Consider the following 26,259-nt stretch of genomic DNA (forward strand, 5'->3'; position numbering starts at 1 on the left):
CTAAAACTATTAACAGCTGTGTATGGGGCTGTGAAATGCTTCTCGTCACCACTGAATACACTGAAATATCATCAGGTGCTGTGGTTTTTTTTTTTTTTTTTTTTGGTCTGGGTGCTAGCATCTTTTGTTTTTCATCAATTATCCTAAATTACAATGGAACATATGAGGGCACATGCAGCCACCTGCAGAAAAAATCCATACAGCGTCCTTATTTTTCTTTTTCCAGAGCACACTGCTTCTTTTTTCTTTTTTTTTTGTTAAACTGCTTTGAGTGCTTTTAAGTTGAAAATCCCATTAACTTTTCAGAAAGAGACCATGACATAACTGCAGTGCCTTTTCACCCAGCCAAGAAGAGGTTTATTTTTGATGATTTGTCACTTAGAATCATAACATCACAATAGACAGACAAAAACAAAAAACATCTGTGATAGCAGATTGTACAGATGTTTGGTTGTTGCTGAGGGTGAGTACTTTTACCGCAGTATACATTTTAAGATAGTTGTTGGCTGTTTGTTGTCATAGAAACATCCCCTGGCAGGTTTTTTTCCCCTCCCACTGAAAGTGCTGAATTGCTGGGATGAAGCTTTTGAGGGTGCTCTCTCAGCGCTTTTCTGCCAGGAAAAAAAAAAAGCTATATGGGACATGACATCTAACGTGAGGAAGCATGTAGTTCCCCAGGTTCAAAAATGTCTGTGTTCTCCTTTAATTTTGCACAACGTTACATTCAAACGGTAACTGCTGGCCCTGATGGTTGCTTAAAAAGTCAACTTTTTGTGACTCTACAGCTTCTCTGTGTAATATCACACAGATTATTCATGTTTACTGGATTAAAACTGAGCGACTCCCTGCATTCAAATAATCCACCTCTCACTGTCCATCTTTTCCTCATCGCGGTCAAATGTGAAATTTTGTAATGTTTGACAGCAGTTGCCGTCGCAATGTGCAGTTGATGTGATCACAGCCGGCTGTGCTGAAATTTCCCCTTGTCCTCTCTTTGAAAACAATCGAACATACAGTTTGCCGTCATTTTCTTACACAAACATGTGAACACAGCAACTGTTCGAATATGATCCACATCTGAGTTCAAATGAATCCGTTCCTTGTTATGCTGCCGTCTCTCTGATCTTTGTTGTGCTTTGTGTTTTTAGCCTGAGTCAGAGCAAACATTCCTTCCTTGTCCTCTACAGGCTAATATAAATGGCCGGGTGCTGTCCCAGTGCAACCTGGATGAGCTGAAGAAAGAAATGGGGATGAACTTTGGTGACTGGCAGCTCTTTAGGGGGATGGTGAGGCTAAATTCAATGCAAAAACACAGAATCTTACCACCTAAGTTCTAATCAAAATATACAATCTACACTTTAAGATGTAATCACAACAGGTAACAGTTCTTTAAGCTATGAGGACTTGTTTTTCTTTGTTGCACAATACAGCCTAAAAATCTAAAGTGAGAGTCTTGAAAACATCTTGTTTTGAGCCAAAAAAATTTTTTTTTGAGACGCCATAAGAATTTTAAGATACTTTTATTTGTAAAAGATGAACCATTTCCAAATACAAGTCCATGAGAAGTGATCCAAGAACACATACTGTACCTCCACCAATACTTAAGGACATATTTTAACTACAGGTTCCATAAAAATAAATCAAATATACAGTAGAAATCACCTCGTACTGTACTTCCCTTAGCATAAACGACAACGTTAGCTTCCTCACTTTTATGGATACGACGTATGGATTCTTGGATCTGCTCCAAAGTTAAAGTTTTCCTCCTTGGCCCAAACCTAACCCTGCCACCAAGATTCAAAAACTGGTTCAGTAGTTCTTACGTAATCCTGCCAGACAGGTGAAGGAAATTAAACTCAAACTGGGTTTTCTCAACTAATTTCACAATCCTTTTTTCCCCCTTCAAAAAAAATTAAAAAAATAAAATAAAATTTCTTAGCAAATGTTATTACAGAACAAGTCCTTATATTGTACTGAAATTTGTACTTTTTATATTAAATGTAGATTAAATATCTTGACTAAAAATGAGACTAATATTCTTGGTAAGATTTTGCATTTTCACAGTGTTCCAACTTAAAGTATCATCTTTTGTCAAAACTTTGTTTAAATGCTGTGCTCGTGCCCATAAGACTTTTCTGTTGTCAAAATAAAACAACAAAGGAAAAATTCTATTTTGAAAATAGCTTTAAAGACATACAAATGAATAAATGCATACATGCTGCTCATATATTATTAACACAGCGTGACAGAGTTCCTCCTGTTGATTTGTCGCCTTTTGTTTATTCCAAAAAGAAACAAGACATTGTCTCGTAAAACAACATCTGATATTGAGATGGAGATTTTATAATCCTCATTACGAGAACGGCGCTCGTCAGTCCGCCAGGAGTCCACTCAAATCACTACCACATGTCGCCGACTCCACTTGGTCACGCGTTGGTTTGTGTTCCTCATATTGAACCACAGCCCCAGATTGGTCGTGTTTTAGTGGCGCTCGTGTAGATACAGCTGGAAATCTGAGGAGTCCAAGTCTGGATAAGAACGGCTTCATGTGCTAACTTGTGTTGTGTTGGAAGGATGCAGCCGGCACGGCCACCTGGTTCACAATGGCCAATATCTGGATGAAGGGAGGTGATTGTCAGGAAGGAGCGCACGACGGAACAGCTCCGCTTACGAAGCACTTTAGCCTCATCAAATGACTTCTTACTTTTCCTGCAGTGGTGGTAAGACTTTGTGTTTCTCTCCTCAGGTGATGGAACAACGCCAAGCTGAAAGCCAGGCTGTGCTCGAGGATGAGTCCCGGCCTGCCAGTGAGCAAGGCAGCACCATTCAACACGGAGAGCCCAGCAGACGCTCGAGGAGATCCCAGCTCGATGCAGGGGACTTTAGCCTCAGCCTCAGCTTCGAGGAACTGAACGGGGGGGGCTGGAGGAGCCACCGCCGAAGCACATCGACGTCTCGCACTGGCAGGTCGGCTTAACGCCAACAAACGACAAATCCAATCACGCAGATCTCACGTGCACGCTGCACTTGTCCACATGAAGAAACAATAGTAAGACCCTATGGCTGTTCCCTTGTTTGCACTCAGAGTGGCCACAGCAAATCCAAGGCGGCTCTGCGAGTTGATTTGGCACAAGTTTTACGCTGGATGCCCTTCCTGATGCAACTCCACATTACAGGGAGAAATGTGGCAGGGGTGGGGTTTGAACCGGGAACCTTCCTCACTGAAACCAAGTGCACTAACCACTCGGCCACCACCCGTCACATGCAGAAACAATAACGGTTAAAAAAGAAATAATAAAAGTTTCAGGTAGAAGCAGAATTATCTTGTGAAGGTACAACAGCACGTGATCACAAGGTCGCACACACACACACTCTGTCACGTGGCCACGTGTTGTTCAGCCCGCACCGGTGACATTAATGCGGTTTAGAGCAAAGAGTGCAGCAGAGGAAGCTAATGGCAAAAGGAGGCAGGATTTAAAAATACACGTGCACACGTACGCCTCCTGTTTGTTATTTTCACCTTCTCTAAGTCTAATTAACAAAGTCTGAGACGCGACAAAGCACACAGACGGCTGCTTGAAGATGAAATCAGCTGACGCTGGAACGCACCAAAGCGGTTATTACACCTCCAACTCCTGTACTAATCACTCTTGTTAATAGTTTTAATAATGTAACTCTGCCTCGTATAAACTGCTCCTTAGTTACACCCACCAGTGTCAAAAGTTTTCAAAATGAACCTGCAAAAGTTTTAATCAAGACAAAGGAGTCGGATCATTTTACTTAAGATTTCACCTCTTTATATACGGGCAGAATAACCACCATTCAGAATTCTACATTTTTAACAAAACTTGGTGTGACCACCATCATACTTCTCTGTATGGTGGTTATTCTGTCCATCTTATTGATCCTTATGTACCTTCCTGTAATCTGCTTTCGTGACTGCAGATAAAGTGTAGTTGGGGAAGGGGGTTATATAGGAATTACCCTGTCTATCTGCTTATGAGTCTTTTAAGTGCAATGCCTCTTTATGGATTTCAATGAAACTTCCCGCAGTAGTCACACGCCATATGAACATGTGTAGGAAGGAAAATAATTCTGGTCTGACCTCTTTAAAGGAGATGTAATTGGACTTATATATATATATAAATCAGTCACATATATAAGCTGGTTGGGTTTTTTAGTATAATGGTTGACCACTTTGTGAACCTTCTCTTATTTGTGGGGTATTAAATACATAGTAAAAATTTTACCATTCATTATTGAACATTTTATCTCTATTTTAATTCCATGCGTAATTCCGTAATGTCTGTTTTTCATGTGGTTATTGTGTTGTAATAATGCTGTGATGCACATTAACAATTCCTGTCTAGGCTGAATTAAAAAGAAAAATCCTAATTGTGATAGTCAGTACCTTCACTAAGGTGGTTATGTTTTATTTGCAGTTTGTCAGAAGGACATTAATAGATTTTACAGAAGAGTGATCTTCCCTTTGATCTTTACTCTTATCTGGATCATTTCATCCTCATCCTGCCATTCATAATACAGCTGTGGATCATGACATTTGATCCTGATTGCTGAATGAATGAGACAGACACTCCAGCAAGAACAAACTGGTCAAGGCTCAAAAATGAGTGATCAAGATCAAAGATCAGCCATCAGACCAATATCAGAGTGAAAGATGGAATATCAGAATCAAGGGTCAGGATCAAAGTTCAGCAATCAAGATCTAATACCTGGGTTAAATATGATCAACATTAGAATTACACAATAAGGATTCGTTGTTGGGGATTAAGATGAATGACCAGGATGAAAGGTCAACAGTCAGGATTTAATGAGAGTGAAAAGATGAATGATGAGTATCTAATTTGTGGGTTAAAGATGAGCGATCTAGCTCAAAGTTCAGTAATCACAATTTCATGTTGGGTTAGAGATGAGAGATCAGGAGCAAAGATCAGGCTCAGAATCATAGGTCACCTATCATGATCTAAGATGAGAGAAGATCAAAGGAATAACTATAAATGAAAGATCTCAAAGGAAAATCAGAGATACAAAGCAAACTGTTATACTGTGGTGTATTTGTGCACTCTGAGTGCGCTTTTAATTATTTCTACTGCATACAGATAACACCAGTATATTGAGATTCACTCAGTCATTTGGGTATATGGACGTGAACCAAACTCTTTCCCATTCCGTCAGGTGGCGAATGCCCACACCTCCAGCATGACCAGCCTCAACTCTCAGGAATCCTCCAACGACATCTGCAAGCTGACAGACAAGCAGCAGGCTGAGTATCGAAATGCTTACAGGGAGTACATCGCTCAGATGGCCCAGCTGGAGATGTCCGGCAGCGGGGGGGAGAGGCCTGTGCAGCCCCACACTGGACAGTTCCTTCAGGCTGCCAGCTCAGAGGACAAAGGGGTGGGTGGACAGTCACAAGTACAGCTCGCCCCGTCACTGAAAAACGCAAATGATTCTGACAAATCCAAGTGACATTACGCAGTGCAAAATATGACTTGCTAACTTGTGTGATAACTGAGCAGAAGTCCTGCTTCTAAAACACCGCAAAGGTTGTGTGGTCAGCTCTGGGCTGAGCAATGTCTCATAGATGAGGAGAAAACGAGATTTGTATTTACCAATTTTCTAAATTCTTGGCATACACGCCGTTTTAGTACTTAGCGGAGAGACGAGAATCTTGTTCTCGCAGGCAATTCGGCCGTAGCACAGAAAACTGATTGTTTTGGGACTGGTTCTTAAATCATCTTCCCATTCTCCAGGTTAAGGAACCAGTTGACCAAGACAGTCGCAAGTCCTTCACCAAGAGAGTTTTGAAGTTGATCGATGCCACAGACTTCTCATCGAGCACTGATGCCCCGCTCCTCGACACCATCAGTGAAGAGGATGAGAAGCTGGACCACAGTGCGTTCTCGAAGAAAGGTGCCAAAGAGTACTACAACCAACAAACTATCGATGAAGATTCAGGCTCAGAGGAAGCAGACAACACTACACCCCTCCTCCAACAAGAGCCGAGAGCAGGTGCCTCATCATGTCACAGAGCTGCTGTGCCGCCTGGTTTGCTGACCAAACCAGGCTTCCTGGCAGATCTCCTCCTGGACAAGAAGGACTCATCTGACTCAGGGATGCGGTCTAGTGAGAGCTCCTCGGACCCCTCGCTGGAGGAAGGTGAAGAAGACTCATACAGAGTGAAGCCAGCGCCAAAGTCCGGCGTGACCGAACTGGAGCTGGAAGGTTTGGTGAAGAAGCGAGGCCTCCTCCCTAGCAGCCTGCAGGACACGTCAGAGGCCCGCATGTCTATCTGCTCCGAGGCGGCGTCTGAAGTCAGCCTAATGGTCAGTAGCCCAGATGAAGTCTGGCCCTCCAGCAGTGACGGCAGCAACCTTAACCACACATCAAGTAACACCCCCCTTAATAACAACACAAACAACAGCCACCAGCAGCATGTCGACTCCACGGACCTGCAGTCAACAACAGCCGTGTCCATCAGCAACGTGCCTCGAGCCATCACCATCATCCCCGGCCACGCCCCCAACACTACAGCTGCAACTATCCACCAGAACCAGAACCTGCACACCATCAGCCTGGGAGACGAGAGGGAGAGCTTCCTGTGAGAAGCCCAGGAGGGTCATGTGAACGTGTTTGTTGTGACATAATTGATGTTTTAGCATGTTATAGAATGTTGAGAGTAGAAAAGTAACGGTGGAATTTTCTGCATTACAGTGACAATCAGAACTTTGTGTGTGTGTTTTTTCCCCTCTATGGCGTCACAACTCTGGGGATAATGAAATGAAGCTAAATTATTAATGCGTGGGCGGATCGAAAGGGCCTTTATCATCATTGCCAAGACGCATCGTCCATTAGTGCGCAGAAAACACACTCCCCATTATTTCCTCACTTTCTGTTTTTTCTCCTTTCAGATGTCCGTGCTGCCAGGGAGCAGATGCACATAGGAGAGTGAACTATCCCACAATACCCCTGCAAGAGGCTGTGCCGCGCCCCCCAAGGTTATGGCCAGAACTCTGCCGCCTGTTCCCCAGCAGTTTCCTTCGCCTTGATCTTTGCCTCCTCAACCCACAGTGCCTATTTCAGCGGCATGACTGGCCCACAGCACCCATTCTACAATCGGGTGAGAGTCCACCAGGTTTCTGTAATGATGTCAAAATCTGTCTGGATTAAAACTGACTCATTAGAGAATATTGTTAAAATTTCAGTTTGTGAGCTACATAAAAAACACTTCTTGGTAGGATGACACTCACAGGTTTAGTGTTCTAAAAGGATCACAATGGACCAGGGTCTAATTTCGCTGTTAACAGACTGGTTACTACATGTGCACAAGCAGCGATGGCCTTGATGACCCCAGACGGAGGCTTTGGAAATGAAGGAAACTGAAATTCATTTCAAGCTACGAGGTCTGTTAGAAAACTATCCGACCTTTTTTTTTTGCAAAAACCATATGGATTTGAATCACGTGTGATTGCATCAGCCAAGTTTGAACCTTCATGCGCATGCGTGAGTTTTTTCATGCCTGTCGGTTGCGTCATTCGCCTGTGAGCACGCTTTGAGTGAGCAGAGGTCCACCCCCCACGTCGGATTTTTATTGTGAGGAAAATGTCTGAACGATTTGGAGCTTTGCTGCATCAATTTTTTCCAGAAACTGTGAGAGACCTCCAGGTGGAAACCATTCGGAAGATTCAGACGGCTTTCAGGGACGATTCTATGGGGATCACACAGATTAAGGAGTGTTACAACCGGTTTAAAGACGGCGCACAATGGCGGAGGGCGCGCCGCGCTCCGAGCGGCGATCAACAGGCTGAAACGACCAGATCATTTCCAAACTGAACGCTGTGTTGATCCGGGACGTCGTTGACTACCGCAGAAATAGCAGAAGATGTGCACATAGCACTTTTTCGCCACATTCCACTGTTACAGGAGTTTTTGTCATGGAAAGAGGAGCGGAGGAATTCGCCACGGAGCTGCTAATGGCGCGGGACAAAAGCACCTCCGTGTTTGTCTCACAGGACATGTTGTAACATGCCCAGCTCTTGGCAGCATTCGGAAGATTCAGACGGCTTTCGGTGGCTTTTCAGTCGTGTGACTATCCGAGAAATTGTGGACGAGCTGGACATGCCACAACATGTCCTGTGAGGCTTCATCACGGCATTGCTTTTTGTCCCGCGCCATTAGCGGCTCCGTCCCGACGCGCAAATTCCTCCGCACGTCTTTTCATGACAAAAACTCCTGTAACAGCGGAATGTGGTGAAAAAGTGCTATGTGCACATCTTCTGCCATTTCTGTAGTAGTCAGACGACGTCCCGGATCAACACAGCGTTTGGTTTGGAAATGATCTGGTCATTTCAGCCTGTCGATGGCGCTGTCTTTAAACCGGTTGTAACACTCCTTAATCTGTGTGATCCCCATAGAATCGTCCCTGAAAGCCGTCTGAATCTTCTGGATGGTGTCCACCTGGCTGTCTCTCACAGTTTCTGGAAAAATTTGATGCAGCAAAGCTCCAAATCGTTCAGACATTTTCCTCACAATGAAAATCCGATGAGGAGGGTGGACCACTGCTCACTCAAAGCGTGCTCACAGGCGAATGACGCAACCGACAGGCGTGAAAAAACTCACGCATGCGCACAAAGGTTCAAGCTTGGCTGATGCAAGCGCACGTGATTCAAATCCATATAGTTTCTGAAAAAATAAAAAGATCAGATAGTTTTCTAACAGACCTCGTACATGCAGTTTGAAGTGCACCGGCTCCTAATATCCACCATGCATGCATGTGATGATGATTTAATTTCATTTCATTTATTTATTTATACAGGAAAAGGTTAAAAAGCACAATTGCACATTACCCCAGGCCTGACTCAGTAACACTGTTTTACAGCAGGTTCCTGTTTTACACACAAACCTACACACAAACAAACATTTCATTCAATCATTTGGACAATAGACCTAACATGTACAGCACACATTCATAAAGTGATCAGTCAAGTAGGAAAGGTAGGTCAGTGGTTACACGAGTAACTATTCATTAAATTGTCTCTGTAAGTTTTTTAAAATAGTATCTCTGAGCTAATATTCCTGATATGATATGATATTCCTGTCAACAAGTCCATACATTTCCAGCAGATGGCAGACAGGCACATGGTTTATTACATAAGAGGATCACCAAATTTTAATCGTTTATCCTCAATATATGCTCTTATAATTTGGAGGTGTACAAAATGATGACATTTATTTGTTTTTGAATTACTGTGTTCACAAGCTAGAGGGGACGGCCTCATTTATCATTCACTTTATTTTACAGGGGACATGTATGTAGTCTTTTTCCAAAGCCTAGAAAAACCTTTTATTAAAAAAAAGTCTGTATTTGAGAGAGCATCTTAAATAATACATTTCCACACATCACATTTTAAAATCTACATAATAATTCTTCATTTATGAATGACTAGTTGCCTGAGCAGTAATGACTAGGTTAGCAGTCATCTGTTTCCCACCACGTTTTTGTGCTTTTGTGCGTGAGCCCCATCTTTTGATTTATATTTTGTTTTAAATCCTCTCCTCTTCGTTCCTTCCCTTCAGCCTTATTTTCCCCATCATCTGTATCACCAGCCACGGCATTATTCCCACCATGTCCCTCATCCTCAGCCCCTCCATTAAATCACAAAGCCAGCCTATGGACACCAGTGGACTTGTAAGTACAGGACGCCTCTCCTGAGAACTAAATGACATCAAGCACTGACGCTGTAATCACAGTATGTTATTACACATTTACATCATAACAGTGTTAACAGTCAGGAGATCTCAAATCAATTGATGTAACTGATTACCTCAAAATGTTTACGTTTTTCTACAAAATAAATCAATAAAAATCTATTAGAACTTGCATATTTGGAGTTAATGTTACATATATCCAGGGGTGCACATAACTGGTACTCATGGTGCTCGTGTGTGCTAAACATCATTGATGCACAGCAGAGGGAAACACTTTTCCAACAATCTGTCATTGATTTCCTCTTATTTTCTGCTGCACATCATTTATTTTTAACATGCACAAGCACCATAAGTACCAGTTATGTGCATGCCTGCATATATCTTTTGATTAAAGCTAAATTAAAACTGACTACATTAGCTCATGTTTCTTTTGGTCAACTTAAAGCATGCAAGTTATTAAAACTTAATATTAAGTACTGAACACAGTAGTCAAGGCAGGTTTTGTGGCTGTAACTCCAAGTATACTGCTCCTTAATGGAGCTGAGACAAACACGTTGGGATTTGCTGTTTGCGGCCTCTACTGGTGGTTGGCTCTCACTGCGGTATTGTATCACTTCCTGTTCCGGAGCACAGCGGTGTTTTTCTGTATCTGTTAGCTGTTTAATCTGCGCAGTTAGATTGATCTAGTTAACTAGATAATGATTTGTTTCACAGTGTAATCTTCACGTGCCTTAACTAAAGCACTCCCTCTGCTGAATCACCTCTAAATTATTTACACATTATTCACTTTGTGTGTTTTTAGGAATCCGCTAGCTTAACGCAGCTACTAGCTCTAAGCCGATTTAGCATGGCGGCTTCTCCTGTCTCTCCTGCACTTTTCTGCTCTGGGTGTGAAATGTTTAGTTATTCCTCGGCCTCCTTTAGCAGTAATGGTACTTGTAATAAGTGTAGCTTATTCGTAGCTTTGGAGGCCAGGCTGGGCGAATTGGAGACTCGGCTCCGCACCGCGGAAAATTCTACAGCTAGCCAGGCCCCTGTAGTCGGTGCGGACCAAGGTAGCTTAGCCGCTGTTAGTTCCCTTCCAGCAGATCCAGAGGAGCAGCGGGAAAGCAGGCCGACTGGGTGACTGTGAGGAAGAAGCGTAGTTCTAAACAGAAGCACCGTGTACACCGCCAACCCGTTCACATTTCTAACCGTTTTTCCCCACTCGGCGACACACCCGCCGAGGATCAAACTCTGGTTATTGGTGACTCTGTTTTGAGAAATGTGAAGTTAGCGACACCAGCAACCATAGTCAATTGTCTTCCGGGGGCCAGAGCAGGCGACATTGAAGGAAATTTGAAACTGCTGGCTAACGCTAAGCGTAAATTTGGTAAGATTGTAATTCACGTCGGCAGTAATGACACCCGGTTACGCCAATCGGAGGTCACTAAAATTAACATTGAATCGGTGTGTAACTTTGCAAAAACAATGTCGGACTCTGTAGTTTTCTCTGGGCCCCTCCCCAATTGGACCGGGAGTGACATGTTTAGCCGCATGTTCTCCTTGAATTACTGGCTGTCTGAGTGGTGTCCAAAAAATGAGGTGGGCTTCATAGATAATTGGCAAAGCTTCTGCGGAAAACCTGGTCTTGTTAGGAGAGACGGCATCCATCCCACTTTGGATGGAGCAGCTCTCATTTCTAGAAATCTGGCCAGTTTTCTTAAATCCTCCAAACCGTGACTATCCAGGGTTGGGACCAGGAAGCAGAGTTGTAGTCTTACACACCTCTCTGCAGCTTCTCTCCCCCTGCCATCCCCTCATTACCCCATCCCCGTAGAGACGGTGCCTGCTCCCAGACCACCAATAACCAGTAAAAATCTATTTAAGCATAAAAATTCAAAAAGAAAAAGTAATATAGCACCTTCAACTGCACCACAGACTAAAACAGTTAAATGTGGTCTATTAAACATTAGGTCTCTCTCTTCTAAGTCCCTGTTGGTAAATGATATAATAATTGATCAACATATTGATCTATTCTGCCTTACAGAAACCTGGTTACAGCAGGATGAATATGTTAGTTTAAATGAGTCAACACCCCCGAGTCACACTAACTGCCAGTACGCTCGTAGCACGGGGCCGAGGTAGAGGATTAGCAGCAATCTTCCATTCCAGCTTATTAATTAATCAAAAACCCAGACAGAGCTTTTAATTCATTTGAAAGCTTGACTCTTAGTAGTCTTGTCCATCCAAATTGGAAGTCCCAGAAACCAGTTTTATTTGTTATTATCTATCGTCCACCTGGTCGTTACTGTTAGTTTCTCTGTGAATTTTTCAAGCCCTTTTGTCCTGACTTAGTGCTTAGCTCAGATAAGATAATTATAGTGGGCGATTTTAACATCCACACAGATGCTGAGAATGACAGCCTCAACACTGCATTTAATCTATTGTTAGACTCAATTGGCTTTGCTCAAAATGTAAATGAGTCCACCCACCACTTTAATCATATCTTAGATCTTGTTCTGACTTATGGTATGGAAATTGAAGACTTAACAGCATTCCCTGAAAACTCCCTTCTGTCTGATCATTTCTTAATAACGTTTACATTTACTCTGATGGACTACCCAGCAGTGGGGAATAAGTTTCATTACACTAGAAGTCTTTCAGAAAGCACTGTAACTAGGTTTAAGGATATGATTCCTTCTTTATGTTCTCTAATGCCATATACCAACACAGTGCAGAGTAGCTACCTAAACTCTGTAAGTGAGATAGAGTATCTCGTCAGTAGTTTTACATCCTCATTGAAGACAACTTTGGATGCTGTAGCTCCTCTGAAAAAGAGAGCCTTAAATCAGAAGTGCCTGACTCCGTGGTATAACTCACAAACTCGCAGCTTAAAGCAGATAACCCGTAAGTTGGAGAGGAAATGGCGTCTCGCTAATTTAGAAGATCTTCACTTAGCCTGGAAAAAGAGTCTGTTGCTCTATAAAAAAGCCCTCCGTAAAGCTAGGACATCTTTCTACTCATCACTAATTGAAGAAAATAAGAACAACCCCAGGTTTCTTTTCAGCACTGTAGCCAGGCTGACAAAGAGTCAGAGCTCTATGAGCCGAGTATCCTTAACTTTAACTAGTAATGACTTCATGACTTTCTTTGCTAATAAAATTTAACTATTAGAGAAAAAATTACTCATAACCATCCCAAAGACGTATCGTTATCTTTGGCTGCTTTCAGTGGTGCCGGTATTTGGTTAGACTCTTTCTCTCCGTTGTGCTGTCTGACTTATTTTCATTAGTTACTTCCTTCCAACCATCAACATGTTATTAGACCCCATTCCTACCAGGCTGCTCAAGGAAGCCCTACCATTAATTAATGCTTCGATCTTAAATATGATCAATCTATCTTTATTAGTTGGCTATGTACCACAGGCTTTTAAGGTGGCAGTAATTAATCATTACTTAAAAAGCCATCACTTGACCCAGCTATCTTAGCTAATTATAGGCCAATCTCCAACCCTTCCTTTCTCTCAAAAATTCTTGAAAAGGTAGTTGTAAACAGCTAACTGATCATCTGCAGAGCAATGATCTATTTGAAGAGTTTCAGTCATGTTTTAGAATTCATCATAGTACAGAAACAGCATTAGTGAAGGTTACAAATGATCTTCTTATGGCTTCAGGACAGTGGACTCATCTCTGTGCTTGTTCTGTTAGACCTCAGTGCTGCTTTTGATACTGTTGACCATAAAATTTTATTACAGAGATTAGAGCATGCCATAGGTATTAAAGGCACTGCGCTGCAATGGTTTGAATCATATTTATCTAATAGATTACAATTTGTTCATGTAAATGGGGAGTCTTCTTCACAGACTAAGGTTAATTATGGAGTTCCACAAGGTTCTGTGCTAGGACCAATTTTATTCACTTTATACATGTTTCCCTTAGGCAGTATTATTAGACGGCATTGCTTAAATTTCATTGTTACGCAGATGATACCCAGCTTTATCTATCCATGAAGCCAGAGGACACACACCAATTAGCTAAACTGCAAGATTGTCTTACAGACATAAAGAATGGATGACCTCTAATTTCCTGCTTTTAAACTCAGATAAAACTGAGTTATTGTACTTGGCCCCACAAATCTTAGAAACATGGTTTCTAACCAGATCCTTACTCTGGATGGCATTACCCTGACCTCTAGTAATACTGTGAGAAATCTTGGAGTCATTTTTGATCAGGATATGTCATTCAATGCGCATATTAAACAAATATGTAGGACTGCTTTTTTTGCATTTACGCAATATCTCTAAAATTAGAAAGGTCTTGTCTCAGAGTGATGCTGAAAACTAATTCATGCATTTATTTCCTCTAGGCTGGACTATTGTAATTCATTATTATCAGGTGTCCTAAAAGTTCCCTGAAAAGCCTTCAGTTAATTCAAAATGCTGCAGCTAGAGTACTGACAGGGACTAGAAGGAGAGAGCATATCTCACCCATATTGGCCTCTCTTCATTGGCTTCCTGTTAATTCTAGAATAGAATTTAAATTCTTCTTCTTACTTATAAGGTTTTGAATAATCAGGTCCCATCTTATCTTAGGGACCTCATAGTACCATATCACCCCAATAGAGCGCTTCGCTCTCAGACTGCAGGCTTACTTGTAGTTCCTAGGGTTTGTAAGAGTAGAATGGGAGGCAGAGCCTTCAGCTTTCAGGCTCCTCTCCTGTGGAACCAGCTCCCAATTCAGATCAGGGAGACAGACACCCTCTCTACTTTTAAGATTAGGCTTAAAACTTTCCTTTTTGCTAAAGCTTATAGTTAGGGCTGGATCAGGTGACCCTGAACCATCCTTAGTTATGCTGCTATAGACGTAGACTGCTGGGGGGTTCCCATGATGCACTGTTTCTTTCTCTTTTTGCTCTGTATGCACCACTCTGCATTTAATCATTAGTGATTGATCTCTGCTCCCCTCCACAGCGTGTCTTTTTTCCTGGTTCTCTCCCTCAGCCCCAACCAGTCCCAGCAGAAGACTGCCCCTCCCTGAGCCTGGTTCTGCTGGAGGTTTCTTCCTGTTAAAAGGGAGTTTTTCCTTCCCACTGTTGCCAAGTGCTTGCTCACATCTGAGTCGTTTTGACCGTTGGGGTTTTTCCGTAATTATTGTATGGCCTTGCCTTACAATATAAAGCGCCTTGGGGCAACTGTTTGTTGTGATTTGGCGCTATATAAATAAATTGATTTGATTTGATTTATTGACTTTTGCAGGGCACTTGTTACACATGGGTATTCTGGAATTTTATGAACCAACTTTCCAGTTTCAGAACAATGTGCTTCACCAGGAAACAAAAGTATAGCAGTTAACAAACTCCTGGATTGAAGATCAGCCTTAAACCTTCATGAAAAACAAGATAGTTGAAATAATGTTAGTATATTAACATCAGTGCCTTGAGGCTCAGTTGGTAGAACAAGTTGTTGACAAACCAGAACATTCCTGGGTCATAGTACACTGTGGGATAATGACAGTGATCTCACTGTGTCACTCGTCTGCCTCGAGTGCTACGCCAGATTTCACAGTGTGAATTTACAATTCTGTTATTATTCTCATTTAAAGAGCATATCACACTTCAATTAACACTATTCAGGGCGTTTTCTAGGAAAATTTAGCACGGGAGCGACACCAGATGTGAGAGAGCAGTGCAGAGGTTTTGAAAATTTGAGTTCATAATGGAGCATTCTGAGGTTTCCTGAAGTGCCGGAACAACAGCAACCAGGCCCTTAGCCAGGACCTGAAAGGGGGGCATGGGGGGGGGGGGATTTGGGGATTTTGATGTTGCAGAAGATGCTGGAGAAGGCCTCCCTTCCTGTCCTTCTGATCCATCCATGGTAACCTGACTACCATTATGAGACACATTAGTGCCTACAGCTGGGTCCATAAATATTTGGACATACTTATTTATTTATTTATTTGATGGTGTCCAAATTACAGAATGGTGCAGGAATTGCATCACTTCTTGTTGGAGAGCAGTCCTCACCAGACTAAATGTAGAACATTTTGTAAAACCAGTGTTAATGAAATTAAATAATTCTTGGTCCAGTGAGACATCGCCATCAACTTAACCAGCTAACACTTTGCCTGAGCTCCTGTGTCATACATCACACAGACAAAGTGAGGAACCTTGGGGTAATTTTTGATCCTATGTTGTCCTTTGACCTCCACATTAGAGATATTATGAGGACTGCTTTTTTCCACCTGCGAAATACAGCAAAGGTTCATCCCATCCTGTCTATGGCTGATGCTGAGACCCTGATTCATGCTTTTGTCTTTTCTAGTTTGGACTCTCGGCTCTCAGTGATGCCAGTATTTGGTTAGACTCTTTCTCTCCGATTGTTCTGTCTGAGTTATTTCATTAGTTACTTCATCCAAACCATCAACATGTTTATTAGACCCCATTCCTGCCAGGCTGCTCAAGGAAGTCCTACCATTATTTAATGCTTCGATCTTAAATATGATCAATCTATCTTTGTTAGTTGGCTATGTACCACAGGCTTTTAAGGTGGCAGTAATTAAACCATTACTTAAAAGCCATCACTTGACCCAGCTATCTTAGCTAATTATAGGCCAATCTCCAACCTTCCTTTTCTCTCAAAAATTCTTGAAAGGGTAGTTGTAAAACAGCTAACTGATCATCTGCAGAGGAATGGTCTATTTGAAGAGTTTCAGTCAGGTTTTAGAATTCATCATAGTACAGAAACAGCATTAGTGAAGGTTACAAATGATCTTCTTATGGCCTCGGACAGTGGACTCATCTCTGTGCTTGTTCTGTTAGACCCCAGTGGCTTTTGATACTGTTGACCATAAAATTTATTTATTTATTTATAAAAAATTATTATTTTATGCTGCTATAGACTTAGACTGCTGGGGGTTCCCATGATGCACTGTTTCTTTCTCTTTTTGCTCTGTATGCAACCACTCTGCATTTATCATTAGTGATCGATCTCTGCTCCCCTCCACAGCATGTCTTTTTCCTGGTTCTCTCCCTCAGCCCAACCAGTCCCAGCAGAAGACTGCCCCTCCCTGAGCCTGGTTCTGCTGGAGGTTTCTTCCTGTTAAAAGGGAGTTTTTTCCTTCCCACTGTAGCCAAGTGCTTGCTCACAGGGGGTCGTTTTGACCGTTGGGGTTTTACATAATTATTGTATGGCCTTGCCTTACAATATAAAGCGCCTTGGGGCAACTGTTTGTTGTGATTTGGCGCTATATAAAAAAAAAATGATTGATTGATTGAGTACTGCAATGTTCTTCTGGTTTACACAGTCCAGCATTAGAGCTCTCCAGTTGGTTCAAAATGCTGCTGCCAGACTTTTGACACAAAGCAGAAAGTTTGACCACATTACACCCATTTTGGTGTCTCTTCACTGGCTTCCTGTCCCAGTGAGATCAGATTTTAAGGTTCTGCTACTAACCTATAAAATTGTTCACGACTGGCACCCTCCGTACTTAGCTGACCTAATGAAACCCTACGTACCGGCCCGGGCTTTGCATTCTCTGAGTGCAGGACTACTTTGTGTCCCTAAGGTGAATAAAAGTCTGTGGGTCCAGATCCTTGTCTTATCGTGCCCCTGTTCTGTGAATGATCTCCCTGCGTCAATAAAACAGTCAGATTCTGTGGAGACTTTCAAGTCCAGACTTAAGAGGCACTTATTTTCCCTTTCGTATGGCTAGCATACTGGTATAGTATGTTAGTATGCTTTTTACCCTTTTAAATTCATTTTATAAGTAAACAGAGTGTGCCTCTGCCTCAACTTTATCTAAAGTCTGGGTCTTTTAGTGAAGTTTAGGGCTAGTGGCCGGCGATCACCTTAGTATTTCTCTGTTTTTGTTGTTGCTTAATGCTGACAAATTCTACTGTATTTTCTTGTCTTTCTGATGCCTGATTCTGTTTTTCTCTCTCTTTGAGGTCTAGCTCCATCCAGAGATGGGAGTGGTGGTCTACCTCTGCAACCCCCCCGTCCTGTGCACTGGCCAAAATTCCTGTATATTTGTTTGTCAAGTGTATCGATAGCATGGCCCAAGCAGAGGGTCACCCTTTGAGTCTGGTCTGCTGAGGTTTCTTCCTCAAATCATCAGAGGGAGTTTTTCATTACCGCTGTTGCCTGTGTGCTTCCTCTAGGGGTTAGTAAGGTTAGACCTTACTTGTGTGAAGCGCCTTGAGGCAACTTTGCTGTGATTTGGTGCTACATAAATGAAATAAATTGAAATTCATCAAACAAGAAGGTCTCATTCCAGTTTGTTGTGGAACAATGTCTTATGGACAGAACTAGTTTAAGATAAACTTGCACAAAGGTGAAAGGAAAGACTTGCTCCTGATCCGAAGCACATGACCTCGTCTCTCAAACAAGTGGAGTTAGTGTTACAGTGCCGGCATGTGCAACTGGTTCCCTTCCTGAGTTATTATTACTTACAGACAAAGCAGTGAGATATGTTCTGAAATGTTTTAGGGCTACATTAAATGCTCACATTCAGCCAAATGCTTCAAAACCCATTCACAGTGCAAAAACAATCCAAGATGTTTTTTTTTCTTCTTCTTCTTTCTTTTCCCCTTTTAAGGGTGAGTAGTGGAATGTTGTGTAATGGCCAAAGTCTGTCACCTCATCTGAATTTAACTGAATATGCATTTAGCTTGTCGGAGGAGAAAAACTGAAGCCTAAAAACACGCAGAGGAACATGCAGGAACTGAAACGGCCACAGCAGAAGCCTGGCAGAGCCTCATAAGGGACCCAAACCCTGATGTGTCTGGGTTCTAAAACAGTTTATAAATTTAATGTTTTGCCATGATGTCAGTTTGAAAGAGGAACAACAGTCTAACATTGCTGTAATTCTTACACCGTTCAGACACTTCTGGGTACAATAATTCCTCTTAAATTAAACCTGACAACCTGCATTTTGAACTCATTTTTGAGCTCTAAAGTACTGATGTTGGCAACTAAAATAACAAAAATATTTATCGCGCTAACTGCTGCTTAGAACTGCAAATGTCCAACTTGTTGTCTGTCTCTTAGCTTCTTCTTCAAACCAAACAAATGCATAATTTTTGGTTGTTCTGTTTAAGGACACATAAATGTGTGTAATGCATGTTTACTGTATTTATTGGCCGTCTTTGAGGTATGCAGACTTGCTGTTGGTTGCATTTCACTGCTGTAGCTTACAAAAGCCGAGAAAACAAATCTCGATGATCATGCTGACATCCTTTGCTGTAAATACTTTGGCCTCGTCTATACTGGGATCTGTAACTCCGAGCAAACCATTAATCATTACCAGTAATGTGAAAAGTATGGTATATGTATGGGCAGCATGGTGGATCAGTGGTTGGCCACTGTTGCCTCACAGCAAGAAGGTCATGGGTTCCATCCCACCTGTTGCCTTTCTGTGTGGAGTTTGCATGTTCTCTCTGTGTTTGCGTGGGTTTCCTCCGGGTGCTCCGGTTTCCTCCCACATTTAAAGACAGGCAAGTTGGGTGAATTGGAAACTTTATAATTGTCCAGGTCTCCCTTGCAAAAGATGTCTCGATCTCAATGGGACTAACCTAGTTAAATAAAGGTTAAATATGTAATTGGTGACATGGAAAAGGAGAGTGGGCAACACCTGTGGAACACCAGACTAATGCCTATTCTTTGTGATTCAGTGTTACTGTTGTATATGGTTCTGTGTGACCTTGACATTTGATTAGTTCTGTTAAAAACTGAACCACTTTATCCTTGACTAACACACAACCCTTCCACCATGTTCAGTCCAGACTGGTTCTAAACTATTCAAGTTAAACAGTTAGGTTAGTTAGGTTTCTAGAGACCTCAGAACTACGCAAACTATTTCTGAACCACCACAATCTCAGAACCACATGTATTAATGTCATACGTTTTCATTCGTATCTCCCTTAATATTTGTCCTAGAAATAGTTCAGAAATTCATATATTGAATTTTTTGACAGTACACCAAATTTTTTTTATTGTCTTAAAAATTTTGTCTAAAGAAATACTTAATCTGGAAAACAGAATACAGGTGGTACTGAGATTTTACTGGTTCCGAAATTGTAGTGGTTCCGTGATCATATCAGTACCCCTGATACCAAGGTTGTGTGGTTCGGAGGTCTCCAGTTACTAACAGTTTATGACTTTCTTGACTTTTCAAGGTCACCCAGGTTCTAAGTTCATGTGACCCATAGAAAGGTTATACAAGCGGTGACTGAGAAGTTTTGAGCCTGACCCAAGTAGGACGGGGTTCTCCAACTTTGCATTCTGGGAAGCCAACATTTCTCCAGACTGTGTGAAATTTTTCACTCATTGGGCCTCATGTATCAATGTTGCGCACTTGTGGCATAAATTTACGGCGTAAACTTGAAATACACAAAAGTCGCCATGACATGTATCAAGCAGTGCGCACCTGCCCATTTCCGGCGTACGCCTGACGTGATCTTGATAAATGCGGTGGGTGGAAACGACCGTAATTATAATAAACACGCCCATAAATATTCAGACTCCGCTTCAGACACACCCTCATTTTACGACATGGAAGCCAGGAAGACGGCAATGAAAAAGAACTTCACCAATCACGACGTGTGCCAATAGAGCATCAAAAGCGGCTGTCGTATCAATTGTTTTGTAGTAAATAATAAAGTGTTACATTGGTCCCTCATTAATCGCTGGAGTTACGTTCTAAAAAATAGCCCGTAATACGCGAAACCGCAACGTAGTCAGCGTTATTTTTTACAATTATTATAGACGTTTCAAAGCTGTAAAACCCCTCACTACACAGTTTATACACTTTCTCAATCAGGCATGAACATTTTCTCATTTTTCTCTCGTGTGTAAACACTCTCAAAGTTCAAACCTTAGTAGGAAGATAAAACCAAACTGTTTTCAGGCCCAAACATTTGTTTGAGAAATAAAAATAGAACGTTTTCCTATAAATAATTATGATGGCATTTAGAACTAACGAATTAATTTTATCGATCAACGTACGAGGTTGGACACATAAGAAATTATTAATAGTGACTCACCAGTATGTCACAGATCGCTCCTCTGCGTCCTGGCGCTGCGCCTTTTTCCACTCACACCTCGCTGCAGCAGGTGTTTGTTTCCGTATGACAAACACAGTTATGAGTAGTTGCTGGCGCTCTTTTCTCTTCTGGGCAACAAGATTCTTATAAACAGACACGCAGAACACAGAACACTGTTAAAAAAAAAATAAGGCATGCAAAATTGGACTAAATACTCCGCGAGACTCCGAGGCCACGACAGGTGAACGGCGTTATAGCGAGGGACCACTGTATTAATAAGACACACCTAATCTGTCAGATTTCTTTATTTTTTAAATGTATTTCTGTATTTATTTTATTGTGACAACCGAATGGAGACGACAAAACCTGGTTGCAGCACGGGCGAATTAAGGGAATGACGAAACTACAGTTATCAATTTCATAGTCTAAAACAATCACACCACATGAAGTTGTGTCTTTGCAGTAATGCTGTAGCCACGGATTGTGCTCCATAACAATCCCTCAAAGCCTGATTTGTATTGATTATAGATTTGACATTGATTATATGATATTGATTACTATGTAGTATAATCAGGAAAGTGTATTTATGTAACATATGCATTGATTTGTATAATGGCACTGTTTATCATGTTGATCATCTTCATTTCTATGTGGGTTCCAGCGCTGGTTCTTTTTGGTGTATAATTTACGCCACCTCTCGACCTGGTGTATATTTTCAGCGCAGTGTACGCCAACGACCACATTGATAAATGCCAAAGTAGCGCAGCCGTTTGGCGTACACCCCATATACGCTCAAATATCGCTGTATGCAACGTTGATACATGAGGCCCACTGTGTGTAATGTTGAGAAATGTTGCAGATGAAAAACCACACCCTACTTTTTCTGGGTCAGGCTCAAAACACATGCATACGCACCTGTGTGTGTATATATAAGAGGAAACCCACACAAACATGGGAAGAACATGCAAACCACACAGAAAAATCACAGGTAGGAATCGAACCCATGACTTTCTTGATGTGATGCAACAGTGCTAACCACTAAGCCACTGTGCTGCCCATATATGGGGAATAATTATATATATATATAATATCTTGAACTGTGACCTTGACTTTTAACTGACCTTTCTCAAACTCAAATCACTTTGTCCTCAGCTGAACTTCAATAATTCCATGACATTTGGTCCAAATTGGCTCTAAACTCTGAGTTATTTTGCTCACAGAGAAAGCTTTTAGGGGAGCTGTATGAATATAATGTTGATTATTAGGTCGTGTTCTTTCCCACCCTCTCCTCCTTCGTCTCTACCTTTCTGTCTGGATTCATTTCTACTGCCTTTTACACCATTTTTCATTCGTTATATCATCTCCTCCTCTCATTTCTGTTGCTCTTTAACACAGATATTTTCATCCCATTCTGGATTTTCTATACCCATCTTATCCTTTTTCGATTCGCTCCATTTTTGTGTAGTGTACACACGCTTTTCTAATCCTGTAAATCCACGAAGGTGAACGTGTGCGCATGCTCGCGCTCATTTGTCTGCGAGTCTTGGGGTATGTAAGAGAGCCCAGCCCAGTGTAATTGCTTTGGCTGATAAAAGTGTGGATTCCTCAGGCTGCCGGGATTATCATCAGAGCAACTGCTGGGGCTGGCATCACACACACACACACGCGCACGTGCACGGACAATGAGCCGTGCGCTAGCTGAGCTTATCTCCTTACCGCGACGCTTCCTCCCTTGCAGAGCTGTGTTTCCTCTTCCCCATCCTTCTGCCCGGCCCTGAGCTCAGCCCAGCTGTAATTACAGTCTTATCACACACCCTGGCTTCGCACAAACGTGCACACAGACGACACACCCACAGACATTCACGCCTTGCCTCACGTTCTCGGAACACACACTCACACTCTGAATACCATGCTATTATTCAAGGCTGGCCCTGAAATAAAACTTCTGCTTTTCTGTGCGGCCTGAGAGACATCTCTCTCTCTTTCTCGCTCTCTCTCTCTCTCTCGCTGTCTTCGTTCTGTTTCTCGCTCACTGGCAGTCGACAAAGATTATAACTGTGAAAGCGAGCTGACGGCAGCAAAAACAAAACATAATAATTCTGCTTGGAATAGTCTCTTCTTTTGCAGTCTGATGTGGATTGCCGGCACTGCTGTAAACGAAACATCTCCTCCTCGGTTGATGAACGTGCCATCAATGTCTCTCCTGACACTTTCGTTTCTGGCTTTCTGCTCATCTTTTTTTTATGTCAACCCCCCGCAGGTGTCATGATGTCATAAATGCTTGTGTATTTGTCTGACCATTTATTTGCTTCTTTTTGTCTCCTGATGAAGCATTTAAAGCCGCTGCCTTCCAAAGTGAAGCAGGTACAGCTTTGGTTTCATTGCTGTGTAGATCCTCATCCAACCTTTTCTCCATTTCCCTCGAATAGATCTTGACCTCTTCTCTAGACTTAACACCGTAGTTCCCGACTAGTAAGCATGCTGAAGAAGTCTTCATCATAGACACTCACTCTGTGTGTAGTAGCGATACCTTAGTTTGCACCTTAGTTTGATACTAACACTTGAATGTTTGCATGCTGAAGCTGGAAAAAAGGTAACAAAAACATTAGGGTTAATTGTTGTTATAGTGATGTAAAAAAGCCATTTTTCTTTATCAAATAAAAGGCTACAGCATCCCAAAAACTGCATCCTGGTGAGTAGTTTAAAAGCTCCGCTCCATGTTATTCAGGCTGTTTTACAAATTCTGAGGAAGAAAACTACATTTATTTGCATTAGATGAGCACCAATTCAATATTTTGGATCCGTATTATTCCAGTATTGACCAATGCCAGAAATTTAGAAAAAAATCTAAATAGCACCTGAGACTGCTGTTTTGTTAGCTGGCTAGGTTAGCAAAGTGCATCCAGACAAATGTAACAAAGAAAAAATGATAATACTGAAGGTACCAATATTGGGATCAAATTGGGCATGAAAAGTATTATTGTGCCATCCCAAAATTACATGAATAAAAGTATAGGTCCAGACAGGATAATGATTAGGATAATGGCCAAATCTTGCATCTAAAGACTGGGTTTCACTACAGCAGTGTTACACATCAGCACCATCTTGACCAGCAAACGCAGGCAGTTCAGTGTCTGTGCATTTTCAATTCAGTTTGTCACCTGATGGAAAGTGGTAAAGCGTAAAACATCAACAAGGGCAGTACTTCTTTAATCTTTGTCCCAGAGTCCAACGTTGAACTTATGCAAGGTCTTTGTAAGGTATAATCTACAGTAGCAAGATTAAACATGATCCATTTGGTATTTGCTGTATTATCGCATATAGTAGTTTTCAGAGACTCAGCAACCTGGTGGCCACAATTAAATCTGAATTGCGCCAGCATTGAAGTTGTCCGAGGTCTTAGTGAGATAACTTTGTGTACCAAGTTTCACCTTGATACACAAAGTCTCTGTGAATATATCACATGCGTTAAACCTGCTTTGTCTTCAGCGAAGCAGGTAAAAATGGATAGATGGCCTTACGTCACACCAAGAGAATGTACGTTTTATATTTTAATAGTAACAATCAACAAATCCTTGCATTTGTAGACTTTCTCTGGGAAAAGTTTCTCCATCGGCTCCCATTGTTGTTTATCTTTTCCGGTTGCAGCTCATGACCGGGTACAAAGTGGGAAATGCAACTGTGCCATCCCAACAATGCAGGTTTGAGAGATGGGATGGACCAGATGTCATCCCATTAAAGAAAGACACTATGCTGTTTGATTACCCATAATTCCTGTTGCTGTGTGGGCCAAAAGTGACGCTGATGTGCAGTGCTGCTGTAGCATATGCTGGATTTTACACTGAAACCTGCAGAAAAGTGAAGATAAACAACAGTAATAACTGAGAACAGATCTGCACAATTTCTGCTTGTCGTAGAATAAATATGTGCGAGGTCACTGTATTGTTATGCTTTTAGTAAACAGGTGCTGTATGTTCACTAACTGAGATCAGTTTTTATTCTGGAGAAAAATCAGTAGTGTATACAGTAGTGTTCAGAATAATAGTAGTGCTATGTGACTAAAAAGATTAATCCAGGTTTTGAGTATATTTCTTATTGTTACATGGGAAACAAGGTACCAGTAGATTCAGTACATTCTCACAAATCCAACAAGACCAAGCATTCATGATATGCACACTCTTAAGGCTATGAAATTGGGCTATTAGTAAAAAAAAAAAAAGTAGAAAAGGGGGTGTTCACAATAATAGTAGTGTGGCATTCAGTCAGTGAGTTTGTCAATTTTGTGGAACAAACAGGTGTGAATCAGGTGTCCCCTATTTAAGGATGAAGCCAGCACCTGTTGAACATGCTTTTCTCTTTGAAAGCCTGAGGAAAATGGGACATTCAAGACATTGTTCAGAAGAACAGCGTAGTTTGATTCAAAAGTTGATTGGAGAGGGGAAAACTTATACGCAGGGGCAAAAAATTATAGGCTGTTCATCTACAATGATCTCCAATGCTTTAAAATGGACAAAAAAAAAACAGACGCGTGGAAGAAAACAGAAAACAACCATCAAAATGGATAGAAGAATAACCAGAATGGCAAAGGCTCACCCATTGATCAGCTCCAGGATGATCAAAGACAGTCTGGAGTTACCTGTAAGTGCTGTGACAGTTAAAAGACGCCTGTGTGAAGCTAATTTATTTGCAAGAATCCCCCACAAAGTCCCTTTGTTAAATAAGACATGTGCAGAAGAGGTTACAATTTGCCAAAGAACACATCAACTGGCCTAAAGAGAAATGGAGGAATATTTTGTGGACTGATGAGAGTAAAATTGTTCTTTTTGGGTCCAAGGGCCACAGACAGTTTGTGAGACGACCCCCAAACTCCGAATTCAAGCCACAGTTCACAGTGAAGACAGTGAAGCATCATGATATGGGCATGTTTCTCCTACTATGGTGTTGGGCCTATATATCGCATACCAGGTATCATGGATCAGTTTGGATATGTCAGAATACTTGAAGAGGTCATGTTGCCTTATGCTGAAGAGGACATGCCCTTGAAATGGGTGTTTCAACAAGACAATGACCCCAAGCACACTAGTAAACCAGCAAAATCTTGGTTCCAAACCAACAAAATTAATGCCTCGCAGATGTGAAGAAATCATGAAAAACTGTGGTTATACAACGAAATACTAGTTTAGTGATTCACAGGATTGATAAAAAAAGCAGTTTGAACATAATAGTTTTGAGTTTGTAGCGTCAACAGCAGATGCTACTATTATTGTGAACACCCCCTTTTCTACTTTTTTTTTTTTTTTTTTTACTAATAGCCCAATTTCATAGCCTCGAGTGTGCATATCATGAATGCTTGGTCTTGTTGGATTTTGAGAACCTACTGAATCTACTGGTATCTTGTTTCCCATGTAACAATAAGAAATATAGTCAAAACCTGGATTAATCTTTTTAGTCACATAGCACTACTATTATTCTGAACACTACTGTGTGTGTGTGTGTGCTTCCTCAGTA

General features: G+C 41.7%; 1 protein-coding gene across 8 annotated transcripts in view; it reads left to right on the forward strand.

Annotated features, from left to right (window-relative positions):
• Window positions 1-26,259, forward strand: part of kidins220a (kinase D-interacting substrate 220a) — a 142,442-nt gene that overhangs the window by 107,853 nt on the left and 8,330 nt on the right. For 4 of the 8 annotated variants that reach the window (XM_034159411.1, XM_034159416.1, XM_034159412.1 and 1 more), the window contains 3 exons: window positions 1,149-1,286; window positions 2,747-2,967; window positions 5,197-5,357. In XM_034159411.1, coding sequence (XP_034015302.1) covers window positions 1,149-1,286; window positions 2,747-2,967; window positions 5,197-5,224 — 387 coding nt within the window. In that variant the 3' untranslated portion in view covers window positions 5,225-5,357. Of the gene's footprint in view, window positions 1-1,148; window positions 1,287-2,746; window positions 2,968-5,196; window positions 5,358-26,259 lie in introns of those variants that run through there. The other 4 variants (XM_034159417.1, XM_034159414.1, XM_034159415.1 and 1 more) reach the window with 2 other exon arrangements.

The sequence above is a fragment of the Thalassophryne amazonica genome, chromosome 19 (genome assembly GCF_902500255.1).
Source record: "Thalassophryne amazonica chromosome 19, fThaAma1.1, whole genome shotgun sequence".
NCBI lineage: Eukaryota > Metazoa > Chordata > Actinopteri > Batrachoidiformes > Batrachoididae > Thalassophryne > Thalassophryne amazonica.